Raw genomic sequence first — 25598 nt, forward strand, 5'->3', positions numbered from 1 at the left:
TTTTCTACTCCATCTGTATATTTGCAATCAAACGCCTTAGCTGTCATACTCTAATTCCACAGATTTCAAAGTCCGGTCTTCCAGAAAGTGGATATTAACACTTATGCCGATCTACTACGTGATATCTTTCAAAAAATCTGCGTTAGAAAGGATTACCTACACAGACTGACGAGCTCATGTTATAGACAGAAGCGTGCTACATGGCAGACCAATCCGAACTCATCTCTCAGTTTGTCCAGCCAACTCGTTATTTCAGCCAATCATGGCTAGTGGGAAGGTTGCTGACTTTTTCCATGGATAAACCAACTAGGCTTGTAATATACCAATTTTATTTGTATTTACAGATGGCATACACGTTTGTTGTTAAGGCACATGAAAGTCCACATGTTCCAGAAGGCATTTCTGCCTAAAAACCGCATTTTGGTATAAATAAAAAACATTACACTCAAATGGCTCTCCTGTGAGATAGTGAAGGGCGACATACACCTAGTTTCCTGAAACTAGTCACATATAATCAAGCAAATAGTTAAGTAACAAAACAGGTCTGGTGTGTTTAGGCAAAGTGACATCGTGTAAACAAGTGTCTACATTTGGCTTACCAGAGGACTAGGTAAATGCTTGTAGCAATGCTTCAGGAATTTGTACTGTAAAACACAAAGCACGAACATAACCTCCTCCACAGCATTGTTCTCATGCTAAGCCAATTGATGCAAGGTGTAGTCCAAGCACCTGTGGTAAAATGGAGACAGTCAGTACTCAGCATGTAAGCTAGATGCAATTAAAAAAAAGAGCATAATTCCAATTTCTACTGAAAAACTGCATCAGCTTAACCTTGGACAGTTTGTGAGATCTGGAAATTGGAGCAGCTTATCTCTAGCTAGTACAGAGAGGAATGCTAGATAGCAGTATTCTCAGTTTGAAAGGCAAATCTTTCATCCCATATGGAAAATATTTAGCTAGATGAAGTAGACCAGGCATCATAGTTGTTTTCACATATAGTCCTCTTAAAAGAACCAATCTTGGTCCTTATTCTATTAACACTAACCTTACTTTTGAATAAGGACTCAACTCATTTGCCAGTTCACTTCACCTATTTTCTGGTCCGAGTCCTCTTTGCATTCACATTGCTCTTTAGAAAAAGGAACCAGGATATTTCTCACATTACCTCAAATACTCTTGGTTTTTAGTGCAGGGCAAGACATTTGATCAGAACGTATCGGACAGCTAAATATACCTACTCACATTTTGGAAGCTAATACATTGCATGTAGTTCAAATATGACCTAATAATTATAATCAGAAGATAATATTAACAAAATAAATAGCAGAGGGATACTGCAGATTAAATAATGCTGTAACTGAAAATTGTACACCCAATGTAAGCTACTGCCTAAGAACTAGCATTGATTTTGTACCCTTAGTTGCAATTCCAACCACATATGGTGTGTCCTCACACTATTCAAACCCCACAAACGATAAACAGCTTATGAACCTCTCTTAGCTTAAAGATCACATATTGCAAACAAATAATCTGAACATTGTGTCAGTAGGCTAAAAACACATACTACAAAAGGTATGCTCGTCGAACATCCCATTCTAAAATCATGGACATTAATATGGAGCTGGTTCCCCCTTTAATCCTCCACTTCTGGGTGTTCCACTATATGTTGGAACAATGCTGCGGGGACTTGCTTCCATTCAGCCACGAGCATTAGTGAGAACGGGCATTGATGTTGGCCGATTAGGCCTGGCTCGCAGTCGGCATTCCAATTCATCCCAAAGGTGTTCAGTGGGGTTGAGGTCAGGGCTCTGTGCAGGCCAGTCAAGTTCTTCCACACTGATCACAAAAAAACATTTCTGTATGGACCTCGCTTTGTGCACAGGGGCAGTGTCATGCTGAAAGAGGAAAGGGCCTTTCCCTAACTGTTGCCACAAAGTTGGAAGCACAGAATTGTCTAGAATGTCACTGTATGCTGCAGTGTTAAGATTTCCCTTCATTGGAACCATAAAAAACAGCCCCAGACCATTATTCCTCCTCCACCAAACTTTACAGTTAGCACAATGCAGTCAGGCAGGTAACGTTCTCCTGGCATCCTCCAAACCCAGATTTGTCAGTCGGACTGCCAGATGGTGAAGCATGATTCCTCACTCCAGAGAACGCGTTTCCACTGCTCCAGAGTCCAATGGCGGTTTACACAACTCCAGCCGACTCTTGGCATTGTGCATGGTGTTCTTAGGCTTGTGTGTCGATGCTCAGCCATTGAAACCAGAGGCAGTTTGGAACTTGGCAGTGAGTGTTGCAACCGAGGACGGACAATTTTTACGCGCCACAGCACCCTGCGGTCAAGTTCTGTGAGGTTGTGTGGCCTACCACTTCGTGGCTGAGCTGTTGTTGCTCCTAGATGTTTCCACTTCACAATAACAGTACTTACAGTTGACCGGGGCAGCTCTAGCAGGGCAGAAATTAGACGAACTGACTTGTTGGAAAGGTGGCATCCTATGATGGTGCGACATTGAAAGTCACTGATCTCTTCAGTAAGGCAATTCTACTGCCAATGTTTGTCTATGGCGATTGCATGGCTGTGTGCTCAATTTTATACATCTGTCAGCAACGGGTGTGGCTGAAACAGCCAAATCCACTAATTTGAAGGGTGTCGACATACTGTTGTGTATATATATATATATATATACAGTGCCTTGCGAAAGTATTCGGCCCCCTTGAACTTTGCGACCTTTTGCCACATTTCAGGCTTCAAACATAAAGATATAAAACTGTATTTTTTTGTGAAGAATCAACAACAAGTGGGACACAATCATGAAGTGGAACGACATTTATTGGATATTTCAAACTTTTTTAACAAATCAAAAACTGAAAAATTGGCCGTGCAAAATTATTCAGCCCCCTTAAGTTAATACTTTGTAGCGCCACCTTTTGCTGCGATTACAGCTGTAAGTCGCTTGGGGTATGTCTCTATCAGTTTTGCACATCGAGAGACTGACATTTTTTCCCATTCCTCCTTGCAAAACAGCTCGAGCTCAGTGAGGTTGGATGGAGAGCATTTGTGAACAGCAGTTTTCAGTTCTTTCCACAGATTCTCGATTGGATTCAGGTCTGGACTTTGACTTGGCCATTCTAACACCTGGATATGTTTCTTTTTGAACCATTCCATTGTAGATTTTGCTTTATGTTTTGGATCATTGTCTTGTTGGAAGACAAATCTCCGTCCCAGTCTCAGGTCTTTTGCAGACTCCATCAGGTTTTCTTCCAGAATGACATTTTTGGGATCCTTGACAATTGCTAATCAATATCCAAAAAAGGCACGTTTTTTTAATCCACGAACCTGGACATCAACATCTCTCTTTCATGGCACCAATGTGCTGGGTTATGGCAGGGGCAATTGTGTTGCAGTAGTCTAGTGTGTGGTGTGGGAATAATGATAAGCCAACCTGGGGAGCTTTGTGTTCACATTCCCCTAAAAAAAAGTGAACCAGACCAGGCAATTCAAGCCAAGCAAACCGAACTTAGACTCCCTCTTGAGATGATCTCAGTTCGGTTAGCTTCGGGGGCTCCTTTCAGGGGTCTGAGTTCCTTTGGATGTTCACACTGCACGAAAAATTAAGCGAACCGCACAGAGTTCACAAATTGTCAGCAGATTAATGGCAGAATGTTTATTTTCCGGGTTAATCACAACACTTGGGATGTAGCATTTCTGACCAATGCAATGGCAACACTAACCATCTTCATTTTGAAAATAATTGAAGCTCAAAATTGTGAAAAAGCTGATTCTGACATGCACACAAAACTATGGACGTCCCATCATAGAATGTAAAGTGAGTATTTGACAACTGGCTACTGTTTACACCTAGACCTTGGAAAAGCATCCCAAAATCTTTGGCTTAGTTATAAAAATCTTTGGCATCCAATCCATGTAGCCAGCAGATCCAACCCGCTTGCTTATAGCTGCACTAGAGTCTTACAGCATTCCTGTGTATATGAAGACACTGCGAAGCCAGTGCGGGATATGGCTCAGAAAACGTACCTCAATCCCAGGGATGAGAAATGCGTTGTACTCAAATTTGTCCATTATCCCAAATTAAGTGTTAAACCGAGAAGATTGAACAAGTGCTAGTTTAAGTAAACTGCTGTTTTCATCCTCATGCTAGCTAGCAGTAGGAACAGCAGCTGTTATGGAATGCATGTATGGTTGAACAACAAAGAAGCTGATTGGCTGACACTGCCATTCCAAAATGGCTGCTGTTACCTAGTATGAGGCCAGTTTTATGAAGCCAGTTTTCCAGAAAACTAGTAGTCTTTTAATCTTCTTGATGTAACAGTTGGAATAATGGGACGATTCGGAGTACAACGCATTTCCCATCCCTGGATTGAGGTACATTTTCCAAGCCATAGCTTGTGCCGGCTCGGTGGATGTCTTCATATACACAGGAATGCTGTTTGACCCTAGTGCAGATGTAAGCAAGTGGGACGGATCTGCTGGCTAGCATCCATGCAGCCTTCACAACTGGGTATCACCCTATTATTTCTGATGGTAAAACCTTAACAATAACCCTTACCTAATCCAACCAGTTTTAAATGTCTACTTCAATTAAGTGACGTCAGATTGAAACGTCACAAGGAACAATATAGACTTCCTATTTCTGATACATGTCGCGAGCGCTCGCATCACAACATCAGCAGTTGCATTGAAATGTATAATCAGTGGTGAGGTGGCAAAACATCACATAACATACAGTAGAGTGAAACTGAGCGAAAGCAAGAGAGGAATTGCTAGCTATAACGTCAGACAGCCATAACTACCTCTTTGACTGGGGGGAATTTCTTCTTGCATTCCATTGACAGGGACCGCAGATCCGTTTGCATGTTCTCGAGTAATTTCTTCACCGCTTCGGGGCTACTAGTCGACATTTTGGATTATGTATTCGACCCAAATATCAAATCTTGAAATAATAATGAATGCAATCGTAAGATACTGGTTCCCGGCCTACTTATTCAGCCCCTTTGAAAACGAAAAACCGTATGGACCTCAGCAAGCGTCCACTGACACAAGTCAATATTCCAGTTTTCTACTTTGCCCATACAGAATGGAGGGGATGACACGGGCATAAACTTGTCCACAACAAAAACGCCTAGACGGTGGTGTCATAGATTATCATCACTAGCACAATTCTAGTGACATTTATATGGTTAATATTTCTCAGTTTCACCCGTAGTTCTTACGGCTCCAGCAGTCACCATTGCAAGCACCGTTTCAATCCCACAATGCTTTGGTAGACATTGGGAAAATCTCAATTGTATTCTCCTTGCGCCTCTCTCCTCGCTCATCTTCTACTTCTCAAAACCCATTGGAGAAGAATGTCAGAGGGGCGGGAACTCTGGCTTTCTCATCCAATGGCTTTTGAGTAGCAGAGGAGTAGCGAGGACGTGAGTATAACTTTTGAGACCATCCCAGTGACACGTCACTTGCACTAAGGTAAACATGACCGGATTCCAGCAGAATAATTCCAGCGTCCTCTAGTGGAGTAATACAAAAAAATGAATGTAGTATTTTGTAAGGCAATGTACAGGTAACTGCCAAAATAAATGAGGGATCAATGAAAAATACAAAGTATATTGAAAGCAGGTACTTCCACACAGGTGTGGTTCCTGAGTTAATTACATAATTAACACCTCATCATGCCACAGACGACGCAATCACACTGCCTTCACTCATCTGGACAAGAGGAAAACCTATGTAAGAATGCTGTTCATTGACTACAGTTCAGCATTTAACACCATAGTACCCTCCAAACTCGGCATTAAGCTCGAGACCATGGGTCTCGATCCCGCCCTGTACAACTGGGTCCTGGACTTCCTGACGGGCCGCCCCTCGTGGTGAGGATAGGTAACAACATCTCCACCCCGCTGATCCTCAACACTGGTGCCCCACATGGGTGCGTTCTCAGCCCCCTCCTGTACTCCCTGTTCACCCATGACTGCGTGGCCATGCACACATCCAACTCAATCATCAAGTTTGCAGACAACACTACAGTGGTAGGCTTGATTATCAACAACGATGAGACGGCCTACAGGGAGGAGGTGAGGGCCCTCGGAGTGTGGTGTCAGGAAAATAACCTCACACTCAATGTCAACAAAACAAAGGAGATGATCGTGGACTTCGGGAAACAGCAGAAGGAGCAGCCCCCTATCCACATCGACGGGACAGTAGTGGAAAAGATGGAGAGTTTTAAGTTCCTCGGCGTACACATCACGGACAAACTGAAATGGTCTAGCCACACAGACAGCGTGGTGAAGAAGGCACAGCAGCGCCTCTTCAACCTTAGGAGGCTGAAGAAATTCGGCTTGTCACCATAAACACTCACAAACTTTTACAGATGCACAATCAAGAGCATCCTGTTGTGTTGTATCACCGCCTGATACAGCAACTGCTCCACCCACAACCGTAAGGCTCTCCAGAGGGTAGTGAGGTCTGCACAACGCATCACCAGGGGCAAATTACCTGTCCTCCAGGACACCTACACCACCCGATGTCACAGGAAGGCCATAACTATCATCAAGGACAACAAACTGACCTTGCCTTCTGGATGATACTGCCTGTTCACCCCGCTATCATCCAGAAGGCGTGGTCAGTACAGGTGCATCAAAGCGGGGACCGAGAGACTTAAAAACAGCTTCTATCTCAAGGCCATCAGACTGTTAAACAGCCACCACTAACATTGAGTGGCTGCTGCCAACATACTGACTCATCTCTAGCCACTTTAATAAGGGAAAAATGTATGTAATAAATGTATCACTAGCCATTTAAACAATGCCACTTTATATAATGTTTACATAACCTACATTACTCATCTCATATGTATATACTGTATCTTATACCATCTACTGCATCTTGCCAATGCTGTTCAGCCATCGCTCATTCAAATATTTTTATGTACATATTCTTATTCATTCCTTTACACTTGTGTGTATAAGGTAGTTGTTGTGAAATTGCTTCTACACCTGCATTGCTTGCTGTTTGGGGTTTTAGGCTGGGTTTCTGTACAGCACTTTGAGATATCAGCTGATGTACGAAGGGCTATATAAATACATTTGATTTGATTTGATTTTATATTACTTGTTAGATATTACTGCATGGACGGAACTAGAAGCACAAGCATTTCGCTACACTCGCATTAACATCTGCTAACCATGTGTATGTGACAAATAAAATTTGATTTGATTTGATTTGCTTAGTGTCATGTATAAAAATGCCCAGTTGCTCATTATTGTGGGTACCATGGTTAGAAGAAGAGAACTCAGTGATGTTGAAAGAGGGGTCTCAAAAGAGCATAGGGTTGAAAGGGGGTTGGTCTCTCTCTCTCAATTCAATGTAAGGGCTTTATCTCTCTCTCTCTCTCTCTCTCTCTCTCTCTCTCTCTCTCTCACCAGATCTCAACCCCATTGAACACTTATAGGAGATTCTGGTGCGGCACCTGAGACAGTGCTTTGACAATCATCAACCAAACACCAAATTATGGAGTATTTCTCATGGAAGAATGATGTTGCATCCCTCCAATAGAGCTTGTAGAAACTTGTAGAATCTATGCCAAGGCACATTGAAGCTGTTCTGGCAGTTCGTGGTGGCCCAACGCCCCATTAAGACACTTTATGTTGGTGTTTCCTTTATTTTGGCAGTGCTCAATAGTAAACATGTTTTAAGATTTCTTTAGAGGAAAAATGAAAGGCCTACAGCACACACATGGCTTGAAATAACTTGTGTCTTTGATGATAATACTCTGCCTCCATCTGCTGGCCATCAGGATACATACAGTCTCTCTCTCTCTCTCTCTCTCTCTCTCTCTCTCTCTCTCTCTCATGGAACAGTCTTCAAAAATCTTGGTGGAAAATAATGAAAGTATGACACATAATGTTTTTAAACTTTTAATATAAATGTTTTTATTTTACAATGTCAGTTGTAATGATACATGTGAACGGTATTCAGCTTTGCACTTCACTGGACATGTCATTGGCAATACTGATGAACACATACTGGAAGTGTAAGAGCTTATACTTCACTGGACATGTCATTGGCAATACTGACGAACACATACTGGAAGTGTCAGAGCTTATACTTCACTGGACATGTCATTGACAATACTGACGAACACATACTGGAAGTGTAAGAGCTTATACTTCACTGGACATGTCATTGGCAATACTGACGAACACATACTGGAAGTGTAAGAGCTTATACTTCACTGGACATGCCATTGGCAATACTGACGAACACATACTGGAAGTGTAAGAGCTTATACTTCACTGGACATGTCATTGGCAATACTGACGAACACATACTGGAAGTGTCAGAGCTTATACTTCACTGGACATGTCATTGGCAATACTGACGAACACATACTGGAAGTGTAAGAGCTTATACTTCACTGGACATGTCATTGACAATACTGACGAACACATACTGGAAGTGTCAGAGCTTATACTTCACTGGACATGTCATTGGCAATACTGACGAACACATACTGGAAGTGTCAGAGCTTATACTTCACTGGACATGTCATTGGCAATACTGACGAACACATACTGGAAGTGTAAGAGCTTATACTTCACTGGACATGTCATTGGCAATACTGACGAACACATACTGGAAGTGTCAGAGCTTATACTTCACTGGACATGTCATTGGCAATACTGACGAACACATACTGGAAGTGTAAGAGCTTATACTTCACTGGACATGTCATTGGCAATACTGACGAACACATACTGGAAGTGTCAGAGCTTATACTTCACTGGACATGTCATTGACAATACTGACGAACACATACTGGAAGTGTCAGAGCTTATACTTCACTGGACATGTCATTGGCAATACTGACGAACACATACTGGAAGTGTCAGAGCTTATACTTCACTGGACATGTCATTGGCAATACTGACGAACACATACTGGAAGTGTAAGAGCTTATACTTCACTGGACATGTCATTGGCAATACTGACGAACACATACTGGAAGTGTAAGAGCTTATACTTCACTGGACATGTCATTGACAATACTGACGAACACATACTGGAAGTGTCAGAGCTTATACTTCACTGGACATGTCATTGGCAATACTGACGAACACATACTGGAAGTGTCAGAGCTTATACTTCACTGGACATGTCATTGGCAATACTGACGAACACATACTGGAAGTGTAAGAGCTTATACTTCACTGGACATGTCATTGGCAATACTGACGAACACATACTGGAAGTGTCAGAGCTTATACTTCACTGGACATGTCATTGGCAATACTGACGAACACATACTGGAAGTGTAAGAGCTTATACTTCACTGGACATGTCATTGGCAATACTGACGAACACATACTGGAAGTGTCAGAGCTTATACTTCACTGGACATGTCATTGACAATACTGACGAACACATACTGGAAGTGTCAGAGCTTATACTTCACTGGACATGTCATTAGCAATACTGACGAACACATACTGGAAGTGTAAGAGCTTATACTTCACTGGACATGTCATTGGCAATACTGACGAACACATACTGGAAGTGGAAGAGCGTATACTTTTCAAAGTTGTTATTGTATGATATGGCAAAGTAGATGATTATATAATTAATTAATGAATAGGCCACAATATAAGCAAATAACAGACTTTCCGAGACATTTCATATTTCCAAGGTAAAAGGTATGAAACTCAAGTTCAGTATTACCGGAAAACTCTTTCTCTCCAGCTTCTCACCTCTAAGCTGCTCGCTATGATGGTATAATGTAGTGTACTGTACAATGATTTCAAATGCCAAAATTCTGTACAACAAAAATATATTTAACACAATCCATACTTTCACTAGTTTTTAAACTATGTTTGTCATGTGCTTTATCACATTTTGGACTTGGTATACAGTTTAGAAATATATATATATATATATATACGATTGTATACAGTTTTTTTTTTTTTTATCAAGCCAAGGATGAGAGCAATGCAAATATCCTGGTTTTACAATTCAAAGTACTTAAAAACCTAACATAGGACTACCCACTGGGCAAAACAAATAGTTGAATCAACATTGTTTACACATCATTTCAACCCCCAAAATGTATGTGATGTTAAATCAATGAGGAGAATTTATTGGATTTGCAAAAAATTATCAACATAGGGGCATTTTGTCTTTTTGTCACCCAACTTTGAACCTAAATCCATTGACATGTTGAAAATTGTTGTTGATTTCATGTTGAATTCACGTTAGTTGACAACTCAACAAAATGTAAATCAAAACTAGACGTTGAACTGACGTCTGTGCCCAGTGGGTATGATTAAAATGCTAATACGCAATGATTATATGTCCAAGTAAGCTTTTGAATCAAAGCAATACATTTATAGTATGCCTGACTTAATCCTAAACTCAAACAACAACCTTAGGCTAGCAAAGCCTATTCAGTCTGTTTTCTACAGGTTTATTTTACTCCTGCTATGTTAGATTACTATAATAGAGACAGACACTTGGGCTTCAGATGTATTTTTGATGCAATTCTTCTGACATGAATCTGGAAATTAAACTGTATAGGTTGTGTGTAACATATTGGCACTTGCCAATATATTAATCTAAAATCATAGTATTCGGAGGCAAAAAAAGTATACATTGAATTCTTGTTCAACTCTGCATTGCTTATTGTAACCACAATGACATGGTGCTTTTAGTTGGCATGCGGTTATCGCATTCCTTTATTTGTTCCTTTATTTGTCGTCTAAAAATGTTGTCAGCGAAGGTTTAGCATCCCGGGGTAAATGAACTAACATATGGATTAGATTGATGTATTTACTATATCAACTGATATGACTGTAACAGGTTCAACATAATGCACTAAAATAATACCTCATCACAGTGTCTCTCACAGCTGAATAGAAATCAGGAACGACCCTACATGAGAACGTGGTAGAGGGAGGACAGACGGAGGGATTATGTTGTAAAGCACTGTTACGATGTGCTGTATGAGGCAGTCCTTTCAACTAAGTCCTGAAATAAACATCACAATGTAACTGGACTGTATTCAACTGAAACTCTACGACTGTGCTTGGAAGGAAACATTTCATTCCGCCAGAAGCTAGAACTAACTGAAAAACAACTTGAAGTAGTATTCGTACAACATGTGCCGAGCTGAACATCAGAGATGTCCATGGAAAAAAGGAAAACAAAAAACACATCCTTAGAAAGCAGATGTGATCATCAGACAAACATTCTCAAGTCTCAACCACAATGGACATATAACAAATCACTGAATCACACCATTTCAATGTCTGCTACACGTTGTCATTGGCGAACTAAATCAGCACAACCCAGCTAGAGTTCCTGGTTGTTCAGGCAACAGTGTGAGGCAGATGTGGCGAGCTACTGTCCCGTGGATGGAAGTGTAGATGGAAGAGCCAGTAGCATTGAGTGGGTGAACATCAGTACATACACGATTTAACAACAGCACCTGAAACAGTAGTCTATATTGTCTCTGAGAGACCATGTAGGAGAGAAAGAGCCAGGGCACAGCAGCACCAGTTTCTCTGCATCTGTGCTCATTTAGCCGCAGTTGTGCAGTTATGAGGTATCGTTGAGGAGAGGTTTGGGACGGGCCCAAGGCAGATGCCATGTCGAGGGGAGGGACATGGGACCTCACAAGGCCTGGGTACACGTTCCCAGCTCTAGCAGTTGGACTCCTTCTCGTTGACGGGGAAGTAGCCTTCCTTGGTGGGAGGGTGTCTTTGACGGAGGCTGTCCCCATCAGCAGCAAAGATGGCCAGCAGCTTCTCTTGTTCCTTCTTGGTTTTGGGTAAGTCAGTGGACGGTGTGGTCAGGATTATAAAGCGCTACAGAACAACAGAGGAAATAGACAAGACAAGATTGGTTTGTTGTATTGGTTTGTATATATTTCTAAGTTACAGTAGCTTAAGCACAAAAAATTGACAATAGGAAACAGAGAAAAAAGTCGGTGGGGGTAAGGAGTGAAAACAGTGGGTGGTGTGTGGGACTTACCTCCTTCAGGGTACCTTCCACAGAACACATTTTGATGACCACCCAGAGGGGGACACAGAGCATGGAGGACAGGGCCAGGAGCCAGCCCAGGCCATAGCCCCACCAGGGGTACACATACTCATTGTTGTACTTCAGAGGGGTGTACTTGATCAGGGAGAAGGCAAAAGTACCCTGCGGAGGTAAATAGTCCATCACCTCTGTCTTCTTGGCAGTCACTGTTTGCTACGTCCTAGGTTTATTCAATGGTTTTTTTTCATTTATTTAAAAATAACAATTGTGACTTGCTTTCATTTGAGATCTTACCACTTTCTAAAAAATCTTAGTAAATTTGATGAGCCTTGCTGTGCAAAGGTAGATGCTTTTTCAATAGTAACCACCAGAGGTCAATCCTCAGTCAAAAGACAGAACAGGGTTTTAGTTCAAAACTAAAAGACTCACTAAGCAGGTAGCAGGAGTGAAGAACATCCAGCAGTATTTGATAATAGGCCCAGGGCGGTAGCCAATCATGTCCTCAATGTTGTCATAGAAACGGTCAGCACCTACAGGAACAGTGAGGAAAGGGACAGATACAAATGAGTACTGTGGGAATGTGTAAGGCATCTAACTGGTTGCTCAAAATAGTACTAATTCTCATCAAAAAAGTGTTCAAAATGGTCCAATAATATCACATTCAGTTAGTTGTTCCACTCCCAGAAGCCCTTTCACTTCTACGGAGAGAAGACTACTGCTGGAGCCCAGAGGATGGATGAACAGTGCTTATGTCGTCAATTAAAATACCCCATTTGTCATGCTAATGCCCCCCTCAACACATACCCACATAACTTGGCTAAACACTCACCATAAATCCAAGCAATGCAAACTGTCTCAAAGACAGCCACAAAGAGGAGGCACATCCCACTGGCAGCATAGTAGTCAAAGAGTTGGAAGACGTACATGCCTCCCTGGAGAGAAACATGTGTTACGTTACGGCAGGGCAGCTAGGGACTCTCTCTCTGTTTTATCAAGGCCACACGTACAGCAACATGCAGATGCAAGAAAACATGAAGCTCTTTTTGGGGAACATTCATTCTGATTATGAAGTTTAGCCTTCGTATATGGTCTACGATTTATGTAACAATATACGTTATAGAGCATAATTAGAGAGGCTATACTTCATACACAGACTGAATGTTCCCCAAAAGGAGCTAATTGTATTCCTGATGTCAGTATCTTATGGTCGAATGGCTCTTCTTTTAGCAAGTGTAGTAACTTTCAATACATGTGACCAGACACTCAAAGCCCTTAATGAAAGCCTTTGGGATTTCATTTTTGCTTATGAAGACAGGTGAAAATTCCTGCCACTGTGTAGTTCTGAGACTGCACAGTGAAGTGATCATAGGTAATTGGGGTCAGAGCGGAGAGTTGGGGTCAGAGTCAGGGTCAGCCATTTTATCAGCTACCCTTGACCAATTGGGGTGCTAGGGGGCACTGTGGACAGTGCCATACCTCGGTCAGCATGATGAGACCCATGAGGAAGGAGAAGATGGCAACCGCCAGAATGAAGAGCTCTCTGCGGTTCTTACGACGGAACGTTTTAGGGTACATATCCACCATGGCCGTCACCAGACTCTCCACACACACAAACTGCAGGAGGGGAGAGAACAGAGGGGATGCTTTGTTACTGATAAAGAAAAACATCATTGTGGACATTTTTAGGGGCCGAGTGTGTGTGTGTGTGTATGTGTGTGTGTGTGTGTGTGTGTGTGTGTGTGTGTGTGTGTGTGTGTGTGTGTGTGTGTGTGTGTGTGTGTGTGTGTGTGTGTGTGTGTGTGTGTGTGTGTGTGTGTGTGTGTGTGTGTGTGTGTGTGTGTGTGTGTGTGTGACAAATGGTTTGATGAAGAATGCGAAAACCTAAGAAAGAAATTACATTTGAGTCCTTGAGCAGACACTCTTATCCAGAGCAACTTACAGTAGTTTCATACTGGTCCCCCGTGGGAAGCAAACTCACAACCCTGGCATAACAAGCGCCATGCTCTACTAACTGAGCAACACAGATTATGAGTGAGAGGAGACAGAGAGTGGAGAGACAGACAGACCGAGGCAGGGAGAGAGAGACAGAGAGCGAGAGAGAGAGAGAGAGAGAGAGAGAGAGAGAGAGAGAGAGAGAGAGAGAGAGAGAGAGAGACAGACAGACAGACAGACAGACAGACAGACAGACAGACAGACAGACAGACAGACAGACAGACAGACAGACAGACAGACAGACAGGCAGGCAGGCAGGCAGGCAGGCAGGCAGGCAGGCAGTGAGAGAGGAGAAAGACAGACAGAGCGAGAGAGAGAGAGCGAGACAGACAGAGAGACAGCAGGCAGGCAGGCAGGCAGGCAGGCAGGCAGGCAGGCAGGCAGGCAGGCAGGCAGGCAGGCAGGCAGGCAGTGAGAGAGGAGAAAGACAGACAGACAGAGCGAGAGAGAGAGAGAGAGAGAGAGAGAGAGAGAGAGAGAGAGAGAGAGAGAGAGAGAGAGAGAGAGAGAGAGACAGACAGACAGACAGACAGACAGACAGACAGACAGACAGACAGACAGACAGACAGACAGACAGACAGACAGACAGACAGACAGAAAGAAAGAAAGAAAGAAAGAAAGAAAGAAGAAAGAAAGAAAGAAAGAAAGAAAGAAAGAAAGAAAGAAAGAAAGAAAGAAAGAAAGAAAGAAAGAAAGAAAGACAGACAGACAGACAGACAGACAGACAGACAGACAGACAGACAGACAGACAGACAGACAGACAGACAGACAGACAGACAGACAGACAGACAGACAGACAGACAGGCAGGCAGGCAGGCAGGCAGGCAGGCAGGCAGGCAGTGAGAGAGGAGAAAGACAGACAGACAGAGCGAGAGAGAGAGCGAGACAGACAGAGAGACAGACAGAGAGGAGACAGAGAGGAGACAGAGCTGTTCTAGTCTCACCTGGCTGTCCAGCCCCAGAAAGACGATCATGATGAAGAAGAAACAGGCCCAGAGAGGAGAGAAGGGCATCATAGACACAGCACGGGGGTACGCTATGAAGGCTAGACCAGGACCTGGGGCACAGAGGGTTATAACAGGTCATAGAGGAGTCCTAACAGGTCATTACAGACTTGTCATTCCACGAGCAGGAATTTGGATCCATATTGCAACAACAACCTCTACCCGACTGTATTCTAAACTATTAGGTCATCTCTGAACCTTGAAAGTTGACTTCTAAATATTAACATGTCTAATCATCAAGTTCAAGGCGAGCAGGAACTGGCTAGACGTGCGCCCTACTCTGCGCCGCCATCTTAAGGACCATTAGGCACCATTACTCACCATTACTCACCATTAAGCACCATTACTCACCATTAAGTACCATTACGCACCATTAAGTACCATTACGCACTATTAAGCACCATTACTCACCACCAAGCACCATTACACACCATTACACACCATTACAGAGAGAGCGAGAGAGGGGAGGCAGGTAGTGTAGTGGTTAGAGTGTTGGACTAGCAACCGGAAGGTTGAAAGATCGAATCTCCGAGCTGACAAGGTAAAAATCTGTTGTTCTGTCCCTGAACAAGGCAGTTAACCCACTGTTCCTAGGCTGTCATTGAAAATAATAATTTGTTCTTATCTGACTTGCCTAGTAAAAAAAATAATTAAGCACCACGGTTGTGCTTATGTTGTGGGATGTTGAGCTAACGTAGGCTAATGCGATTAGCATGAGGTTGAAAGTAACAAGAAAATCTCCCAGGACATAGACATATCTGATATTGACAGAAAGCTTAAATTCTTGTTAATCTAACTGCAAATTTACAGTAGCTATTACAGTGAAGGAATACCATGCTATTGTTTGAGGAGAGTGCACAGTTTTGAACATTAGGCACATTTGGGTAGTCTTGATACAACATTTTTAACAGAAATGCAATGGTTCATTGGATCACTCTAAAACGTTGCACATACACTGCTGCCATCTAGTTGCCAAAATCTAAATTGCAGCTTGGCTGGAAAAATCCATGATGGCCTTTCGATTGCATTTCAAAGATGATGGTATAAAAAATACAAAAGAACGGTTGTTTTTTTCTTTGTATTACCTTTTACCAGATCTATTGTGTTAAAAAAAAATAGGTCCAATCCTGAAGAGGTTTTAAGCACCATTACACACCATTAAGCACCATTAAACACCATTAAGCACCATTTTAAGCACCATTAAGCACCATTAAGCACCAATATGCACCATTAAGCACCAATGCAGCACAGTAAAGGGGTTTTCTCTTAAACACCATTAAGCACCAATACAGCACAGTAAAGGGTTTTTCTTTTGAACAGTGTGGGGAATTTACAGTCAATAGCCGCTTACTTGGGGTAGCAATTCTACTTTGACATACTTAGTTGTATTGTTGAAATTCAACAGATGATTCCATCTGACAGCACAAGCACGTACACTTTTTTCAATTGTGGAAAACCATACATTCTTTCCCAACGATGATGTAGAAATTGACTGTCTAGAATGGTTTGTGTGTAACGCTCTTTTACAAGGACTACTAACCTGATTCTGCCACCTCTGAGATGGGCACATTTTGCTCATAAGACATGAAGCCCAGGATGGAGAAGATGGCAAAGCCAGCCACGAAACTGGTCCCACTGTTCAGGAAGCATAACGACAAGCAATCTCTGTAAACCCAGAGAGGCAGTCGTCAGGAAGACGTAGACCATAACAACAGACACTGTACCACACAAACCCCTTGAAAACTTCAAAACAGAATCACTAAAACTTTACAGCTTCAAAGTAGAATCAGATACTGTCAGAATGCAGATCAATATACAGAACTGATGGTTAGGTCATTAGGGTATAAAACAGAACTGACAGTTAGGTCATTAGGGTATAAAACAGAACTGACAGTTAGGTCATTAGGGTGTAAAACAGAACTGACAGTTAGGTCATTAGGGTATAAAACAGAACTGATGGTTAGGTCAATAGGGTATAAAACAGAACTGACAGTTAGGTCATTAGGGTGTAAAACAGAACTGACAGTTAGGTCATTAGGGTGTAAAACAGAACTGACGGTTAGGTCATTAGGGTATAAAACAGAACTGACGGTTAGGTCATTAGGGTATAATACAGAACTGATGGTTAGGTCATTAGGGTATAATACAGAACTGATGGTTAGGTCATTAGGGTGTAAAACAGAACTGATGGTTAGGTCATTAGGGTATAAAACAGAACTGATGGTTAGGTCATTAGGGTATAATACAGAACTGACAGTTAGGTCATTAGGGTATAATACAGAACTGATGGTTAGATCATTAGGTGAGGTAGGAGGTGGGGTGTAGAATACATTAGAGTAGAGCAGAGTACAGTATAGCACAGTACAGAAGAGTAGAGCAGACTACAGTAAAGTAGAGCAGAGTACAGTACAGTATAGAACAGTACAGTAGAGTAGAGCAGAGTACAGTAAAGTAGAGCAGAGTACAGTATAGTATAGCACAGAAGAGTAGAGCAGAGTACAGTAAAGTAGAGCAGAGTACAGTACAGTACAGCACAGTACAGTAGAGTAGAGCAGAGTACAGTAAAGTAGAGCAGAGTACAGTACAGTATAGAACAGTACAGTAGAGTAGAGCAGAGTACAGTACAGTAGAGCAGAGTACAGTAAAGTAGAGCAGAGTACAGTACAGTACAGTACAGCACAGTACAGTAGAGTAGAGCAGAGTACAGTAAAGTAGAGCAGAGTACAGTACAGTATAGAACAGTACAGTAGAGTAGAGCAGAATACAGTATAGAACAGTACAGTAGAGTAGAGCAGAGTACAGTACAGTAGAGCAGAGTACAGTAAAGTAGAGCAGAGTACAGTACAGTATAGAACAGCACAGTAGAGTAGAGCAGAGTACAGTAAAGTAGAGCAGAGTACAGTACAGTATAGAACAGCACAGTAGAGTAGAACAGAGTACAGTACAGTAGAGCAGAGTAGACTGGGAGGTAGAGGTGTAAGTGTGTGTTCTGAGGTGAGCCCTGACCTGTAGCAGTTGTTGTTGTACTTGTTGTAGCTCCCCAGGGCAGTCAGACACCCCAGACAGATGGCATACGAGAAGAAGATCTGAGTCCCTGCATCCATCCATACCTAGAAAGAACAGGAAGAAACCAAACCAACCAGCCTTTTCATTTGCTGGGAGAAACCATGGCATTGTTCCTGGCTGATACATTTACTTCTATGAAACACATTACAGAAAGACAGCTATAAACCCATACTGGTGAGACATTTTATGACCAAATAATTACCTACATGCTCCTCACTCTGTGGTAAACACGGTCACCCCATTTCTCGTCACTTATTATGTCATCACCACTCACCATACAACCCCCAGTAATCTCTGTCTATAGACCCCATACCCCCTTTTCAGTCCTAAGCCCACCCTCTCCACCCTGACAATGTCACTGGCACGCTGGTTCTCCATCTCAATGGCTCCTCAACGCCAAGTGTGGTAATTTTCCATCACAGACTCTGAACGACCAGCACAACACAGTTCCAATTTAAATGAGGGTGCTTTTTGTTCCATTCGGCAAAGTGGTGCTGAAGCAATGGGGGCACATTTCAGTTGGCTGCCTGGCAGCCAGGAAGACTTCTGGTTGCACCCTATGTAGTGTACTACTTTTCACCAGGGCCTATGGGCCATAGCCACTAAGGCAGATGTTCTCATGGTACAGGCTTCTTGGAGTAGCTTGTCAGTGGATTGAAGAGGGCGCTCATTTTGTTTTCTGGTGTACTCTAATAAAACACACTCCTCTCCTCTCCTCTCCTCTCCGCGCTCTCTCCGCGCTCTCTCCGCGCTCTCTCTGCTAACAGAGCCCCAGGACCAGCTTTCTTAGGAACCTTTTCTCTAGGCTCATCACTCTGTAGGTGATGGCTTTGTTATGGAAGTTTGGGGAATTGCTTCCTTTTAAGTGGTTGTCTTTTCTGGATTTTGATCATCGTCCTAATTCTGCTCTGCATGCATTATTTGTTTTTTTTACATTGTACACAGAGGAAGTTTTTGCATACAGAATTCTTGCTTTGTGAGTGGACCCCAGACCTCACTGTCCATAAAGGGCAATAGATCTATAACTGCTTCAAGTATTTTTAGACAGATCTTAATTGGGATGTCAAATGTTATGTTTATTTTGGCATAGAAGGCCCTTCTTGTCTAGTCTCTCTGATCGTTCACAGCTTTGTGGAAGTTACCTGTGGTGCTGATGTTTAGGCTGAGGTAGTATAGTACTTAATGAATATGATGTGAGTTCGATTGTCATCTGAGACATTCTCATCAATGATAGGATGACAAACTCTACAGCGGAAAGTCTGCAGATTGTAGTTATCGTATTCACATGGAATTGTTGTTCAATTATTGGTGAAGAGATTAAATGTAATTTTAGCTTCCAAATGAGAGATTTGGGTTTTCATAAGGTTAGGGCTCTGCTCAATCAGTGGCCCGCCCCTGTGAAGAAACATGGGTTATAAAACACACCCTTCTCGCTCCGCTATATAAAGCCTTGACGAAAATGTAACCTCCTGTTCCGAGGATGTGAGGACGATGGTCCGTACGTTAAAAGGACTAACATGTCAACTACAGAACTAAGCTTTGGTTGCGAATGGTATGAACTTTGAACTCTTATTCACTACAGACGTGATACCTCCTAGCCGTTGAGTTAGCAACCGCAGCTGCAAACGTGGGCTAGGAAAGAACAGACAGAGTATCCCGTCTACCACACAACGACGTTACTACAACGTATTCAATTGACCACCAGAGACATTCTTCAAAGGACTCGGTTGGGCAACACGGCCTTCCATCTACCACCAACCTACCGAAGCGCAGCTCAGAGTAAATATTTATTCCATTTTCCTTTTCCAAATGGGCGGTAATTTAGAATACATAAGATACTCTATTTACGATAGAGACATCGCTTCTCCCTTTGTTCCTCAGTCTTCCCTCTCTTTCACTCAAACCCAGCCCCTTTTCTACGTGTAACCAGCTGTCATATCTGTTCCCTCCGCTAGGGACGTTTTCCTTTATGATACAATTTGTAATCAAGGTATGATTCATTCTGTGCATATGTAATTCTGTGTGATTAGTTAGGTATTTAGTAAATAAATAATTAAATCCAATTTTGTATTGCTGATTCAACTTGTTAGCCAGGGTTCGTGAAGATAACCAAAAGTTTACAACTTTCAGATGAGACTGAAATAAGGTGACAATTATATATTGACTGCTATTGATGTAAAATATTACTAGGTCTTTAAATCCTGGTGTTAGGGGGCAGTATTTTCATTTTTGGAAAAAAAACGTTCCCGTTTTAAACGGGATATTTTGTCAGGAAAATATGCTAGAATATGCATATAATTGACAGCTTTGGATAGAAAACACTCTGACGTTTCTAAAACTGTTTAAATGATGTCTGTGAGTAGAACAGAACTCATATGGCAGGCAAAAACCTGAGAAAAAATCCAAACAGGAACTGGAAAATCTGAGGTTTGTAGTTTTTGAACTCAGCCCCTATCGAATTCACAGTGGGATATGGGTTATGTTGCACTTCCGAAGGCTTCCAATAGATGTCAACCGTCTTTAGAACGTTGTTTCAGGCTTCTCATGTGAAGGGGGTCCGGATGGGAGCTGTTTGACTAGGGGTACCTGCCAGCAGCCTCGTTCTCAGTCACGCGCATTTTCACATGAGAGGTATCTCTCGTTCCATTGCTTTTCTACAGACAATGGAATTCTCTGGTTGGAACATTATTGAACCTTTATGATAAAAACATCCTAAAGATTGACCCTATACTTAGTTTGACAAGTTTCCTACAACCTGTAATATAACTTTTTGAACTTTTCGTACGACTGGATCTGAACGCGCTTTTGGATTTGTTTACCAAACCTCCCTAACAAAAGAAGCTATTTGGACATAAATGGACATAAATTATGGACATTATCGAACAAAACAAGCATTTATTGTGGAACAGCGATTCCTGGGAGTCCATTCTGATGAAGATCATCAAAGGTAAGTGAATATTTATAATGCTATTTATGACTAATGTTGACTGCGCAACATGGCAGATATTTATTTTGCCTGGTTTGGGCTCTGAGCACCGTTCTCAGATGATGCTTTTTCCGTCAAGTTTTTTTTAAATCTGACACAGCGGTTGCATTAAGGAGAAGTGTATCTAAAGTCCCATGCATAACACTTTCATTTTTATCAACATTTATAATGAGTATTTCTGTGAATTCATGTGGCTCTCTGCAATATCACTGCATGTTTTGGAACTATTGAACACAACACGCCAATGTAAAATAAGATTTTTGGATATAAATATGAACTTTACCGAACAAAACATACATGTATTGTGTAACATGAAGTCCTATGAGTGTCATCTGATGAAGATCATCAAAGGTTAGTGATTAATTTTATCTCTATTTGTGCTTTTTGTGACTCCTCTCTTTGGCTGGAAAAATTGCTGGGTTTTTCTGTGAGTTGGTGGTGACCTAACATAATCGTTTGTGGAGCTTTTGCTGTAAAGCATTTTTGAAATTAGACACTATGGCTGGATTAACAAGAATTTTATCTTTAAAATGGTGCCTAATACTTGTATGTTTGAGGAATTAGATTTATGAGATTTCTGTTGATTTGTATTTGGCACCCCCCTGCAATTTCATTGGCTGTTGGCGAGGGGTTCTGCTAGCGGAACGGGGTTCCCCAGTCCTAGACAGGTTAACCAACAGTGCAGTTCAAGAAGAGGAAAATATTTACCAAGTAGAGAAAAATAAAAAGTAATAATAAAAATTAACACAATAAGAATAACAATAACAAGGCTATATACAGGGGGCACCGGTACCGAGTCAGTGTGCAGGGGTACAGGCTAGTTGAGGTAATCTGTTCATGTAGGTGTGGGCGAAGTGACAATGCATAGGTAACAAACAAACAGCAAGTAGCAGCAGTGTACAAGGGGGGGGGGGTGTAAATTGTCCAGTGGCGATTTTTATGAATTGTTCAGCAGTCCAATGGCTTGGGGGTAAAAGCTGTTGAGGAGCCTTTTGGTCCTAGACTTTGCACTCCGGTACTGCTTGCCGTGCGGTAGCAGAGAAAACAGTCTATAACTTCAGTGACTGGAGTCTGACAATTTTATGGGCCTTCCTCTGACACCACCTATTATATACGTCCTGGATGGCAGGGAGCTTGGCCCCAGTGATGTACTGAGCCGTTTGTACTACCCTCTGTAGTACCTTATGGTCAGATGCCGAGCTGTTGCCATACCAGGTGGTGATGCAACTGGTCAGGATGCTCTCGATGGTGCAGCTGTAGAACCTTTTTAAGATCTGGGGGCCATGCCAATTCTTTTCAGTCTCCTGAGGAGGAAAAGGTTTTGTTGTGCCCTCTTCACGACTGTCTTGGTATGTTTGGACCATGATAGTTCGTTGTTGATGTGGACACCAAGGAACTTCAAACTCTCGACCCGCTCCACTACAGCCCCGTCGATGTTAATGGGGGCCTGTTCGGCACGCCTTTTCCTGTAGTCCACAATCAGCTCCTTTGTCTTGCTCACATTGAGAGAGAGGATGTTGTCCTGGCACCACACTGCCAGTTCTCTGACCTCCTCCCTATAGGTCGTCCCATCTTTGTCAGTGATCAGGCCTACCACTGTTGTGTTGTCAGCAAACTTAGTGATGGTGTTGGAGTCATGTTTGGCCACACAGTCGTGGGTGAACAGGCAATACAGGCAGAGATTAAGTACACACCCCTGAGGGGCCCCAGTGTTAAGGATCAGCGTGGCAGACGTGTTGTTGCCTACTCTTCCTACCTGGGGGCGGCCCGTCAGGAAGTCCAGAATCCAGTTGCAGAGGGAGGTCTTTAGTCCCAGAGTCCTTAGCTTAGTGATGAGCTTCATGGGCACGATGGTGTTGAATGCTGATCTGTAGTCGATGAACAGTATTCTCACATAGGTGTTCCTTTTGTCCAGGTGAGAAAGGGCGGTGTGGTGTGTGATTGAGATTGCGTCATCTGTGGATCTGTTGGGGCGGTATGGGAATTGGAGTGGATCTAGGGTGTCCGGGAGGAGGCTGTGAGCCATGACCAGCCTTTCAAAGCACTTCATGGCCACTGACGTGAGTGCCGCGGGTTGCTAATCATTTAGACAGGTTACCTTCGCTTCCTTGGGCACAGGGACTATGGTGGTCTGCTTGAAACATGTAGGTATTACAGACTCGGTCAGGGAGAGGTTGAAAATGTCAGTGAAGAGACTTGACAGTTGGTCCGCGCATGCTTTGAATACATGTCCTGATAATCCGTCTGGCACAGCAGCTTTGTGAATGTTGATCTGTTTAAAGGTGTTTAAAGGTTTTGTTCACATCGGCTACCGAGAGCGTTATCACACAGTCATCCAGAACAGCTGGTGCTCTCATGCATACTTCAGTGTTGCTTGCCTCGAAACGAGCATAAAAGGCATTTAGCTTGTCTGGTAGGCTTGCGTCACTGGGCAGTTCGCGTCTAGGTTTCCCTTTGTAGTCCGTAATTGTTTCAAGCCCTGCCACATTCGACGAGCATCAGAGCCGGTGTAGTGGGATTCAATCGTAATCCTGCATTGACGCTTTGCTTGTTTTATGGTTTGTCTGAGGGCATAGTTGGATTTCTTATAAGCGTCCGGATTAGTCTCCCGCTCCTTGAAAGCGGCAGCTCTAGCCTTTAGCTCGATAGGGATGTTGCCTGTAATCCATGGCTTCTGGTTGGAATATGTACCTACGTACAGTCACTGTAGGGAACCACGTCATCGATGCACTTATTGATGAAGCCGATGACTGAGGTGATGTATTTCTCAATGCCATTGAATGAATCCCGGAACATATTCCAGTCTGTGCTAGCAAAACAGTCCTTTAGTTTAGCATCCGCGCCATCTGACCACTTACATATTGAGCGAGACACTGGTACTTCCTGCTTTAGTTTTTGGCAGGAATCAGGAGGATAGAATTGTTGTCAGATTTGCCAAATGGAGAGCGGGGAGAGCTTTGTATTTATCTCTGTGTGTGGAGTAAAGGTGGTCTAGGATTGTTTTTCCCCTGGTTGCACATGTGACATGCTGGTAAAAAATTGGTAAAACTGATTTAAGTTTGCCTGCATTAAAGTCCCCGTACACTAGGAGCGCCGCTTCTGGGTGAGCATTTTCTTCTTTGCTTATGGCCTTATAGAGTTGGTTGAGAGCGGTCTTAGGGCCAGCTTCACTTTGTGGTGGTAAATAGACGGCTACGAATAATACAGATGAGAACTCTCTTGGTAGATAGTGTGGTCGACAGTTTATCATAAGGTACGCTACCTCAGGCGAGCAATACCTCTATTAGACATCGTGCACCAGCTGTTATTGACAAAAAGACACACAACCCCACCCCTCGTCTTACCAGAGGTAGCGTCTCTGTTCTGCCGGTGAATGGAAAATCCCGCCAGCTCTATATTGTCCATTTCTTCGTTCAGCCACGTCTCGGCCATCCTTCTCGTCAGACTTGTTAAAGGAAAAAGTTTATTCCAGTCCACGGTGAGTAATCGCTTTTCTGAAGTCTAGAAGTTATTTTCGGTCATAAGATACGGTAGCAACAACATTATGTACACAATAAGTTACAAAATAAGAAAAAAACAAGAAAAAAATCTGTAAAACATCAGCCATGTTCTTCAGCACCATCTTTATCCATGACCTGGAAACAGTAAGTTAAAAGGAAAATCAAACTCCTAAAAGAGAAACATAATAATTTGAAAATCACAGGACTTGAAACTAGCATGGAAGCAGGCAACCCAACTTCCTTTATGATTAATATTTTCTATGAACTGTTCAGACAGGAGCTGCTGGGTCCCATGCTGCTGATTAACATTGCACATTGCACGGGTCAACTCCACAACGACTTGTTGTATGATTGTTGGATCCACAGCTTTGAAGTCAAGCAGCGAATTGTTCGTCTTGCAGCGGAATCCGGGCATCTGATTGAAGGAAGAGGATCAGCATCTACCCAGACCTGAGTGCTGAACTGCTAAAACAGCAGAAGACCTACAACGAGGTGAGATCCCAGCTACGCCAGCTAAACCTGAGATGCGGCTTCATCCACCAAGCAACACATGTTTTCCACTGCCAAGGAAGCTCAAGACTTCTTGGAGAAGCACATCAAACCCAACACACAAGGGGACAAGCCAACAGATGGAACCCCATGACTGGCTCTTTACTCTGGTATGCTATCCATGCACAATCATGCTGCCTAGCCTATGGTTACAATTGTATGCTGCCCTCAGCATAAGACAATGATGAGGAGACCTCTCATGTTTGGGTATAAGGAACAATGATACTATTATTGCTGAGCATTGAACTTGCACAAAGGATAGTAACATCTCATCCTGTGTTCTTGGAATCTTATTGCTGAGCATTGAACTTGTCATTATATTGCCTATGGTCCAGGACATTTACACAGTGATGACACCATGCATATTAATGAACAATGGACAATATATGGATCTTACAGCTATCCTATTTTTGACTGTTTAGGCATTAGAATAGCATATCTCACATAGT

General features: G+C 42.7%; 2 protein-coding genes across 9 annotated transcripts in view; both read right to left on the bottom strand.

The window, feature by feature from the left end:
- LOC109897815 (protein MON2 homolog) overlaps nucleotides 1-5280 on the bottom strand; it is a 63424-nt gene extending 58144 nt beyond the window's left edge. For 7 of the 8 annotated variants that reach the window (XM_020492410.2, XM_020492409.2, XM_031833211.1 and 4 more), the window contains exon 1: nucleotides 4816-5279. In XM_020492410.2, coding sequence (XP_020347999.1) covers nucleotides 4816-4923 — 108 coding nt within the window. In that variant the 5' untranslated portion in view covers nucleotides 4924-5279. Of the gene's footprint in view, nucleotides 1-4815 lie in introns of all 8 variants that reach the window. The other variant, XR_004211166.1, reaches the window with a different exon arrangement.
- Nucleotides 5281-7922: 2642 nt separating this feature from the next.
- The window catches only part of LOC109897816 (sodium- and chloride-dependent GABA transporter 2), a 43315-nt gene continuing 25639 nt past the window's right edge, over nucleotides 7923-25598 (bottom strand). The window contains exons 8-15 of the mRNA XM_020492411.2: nucleotides 18055-18158; nucleotides 16589-16713; nucleotides 14989-15101; nucleotides 13529-13666; nucleotides 12882-12984; nucleotides 12482-12582; nucleotides 12044-12214; nucleotides 7923-11877 (exon numbers count right to left, since the gene is read on the bottom strand). Of these exons, the coding sequence (XP_020348000.1) occupies nucleotides 11713-11877; nucleotides 12044-12214; nucleotides 12482-12582; nucleotides 12882-12984; nucleotides 13529-13666; nucleotides 14989-15101; nucleotides 16589-16713; nucleotides 18055-18158 (1020 nt within the window). The 3' untranslated portion in view covers nucleotides 7923-11712. The remainder of the gene's footprint in view (nucleotides 11878-12043; nucleotides 12215-12481; nucleotides 12583-12881; nucleotides 12985-13528; nucleotides 13667-14988; nucleotides 15102-16588; nucleotides 16714-18054; nucleotides 18159-25598) is intronic.

Source organism: Oncorhynchus kisutch, linkage group LG10 (genome assembly GCF_002021735.2).
Source record: "Oncorhynchus kisutch isolate 150728-3 linkage group LG10, Okis_V2, whole genome shotgun sequence".
NCBI lineage: Eukaryota > Metazoa > Chordata > Actinopteri > Salmoniformes > Salmonidae > Oncorhynchus > Oncorhynchus kisutch.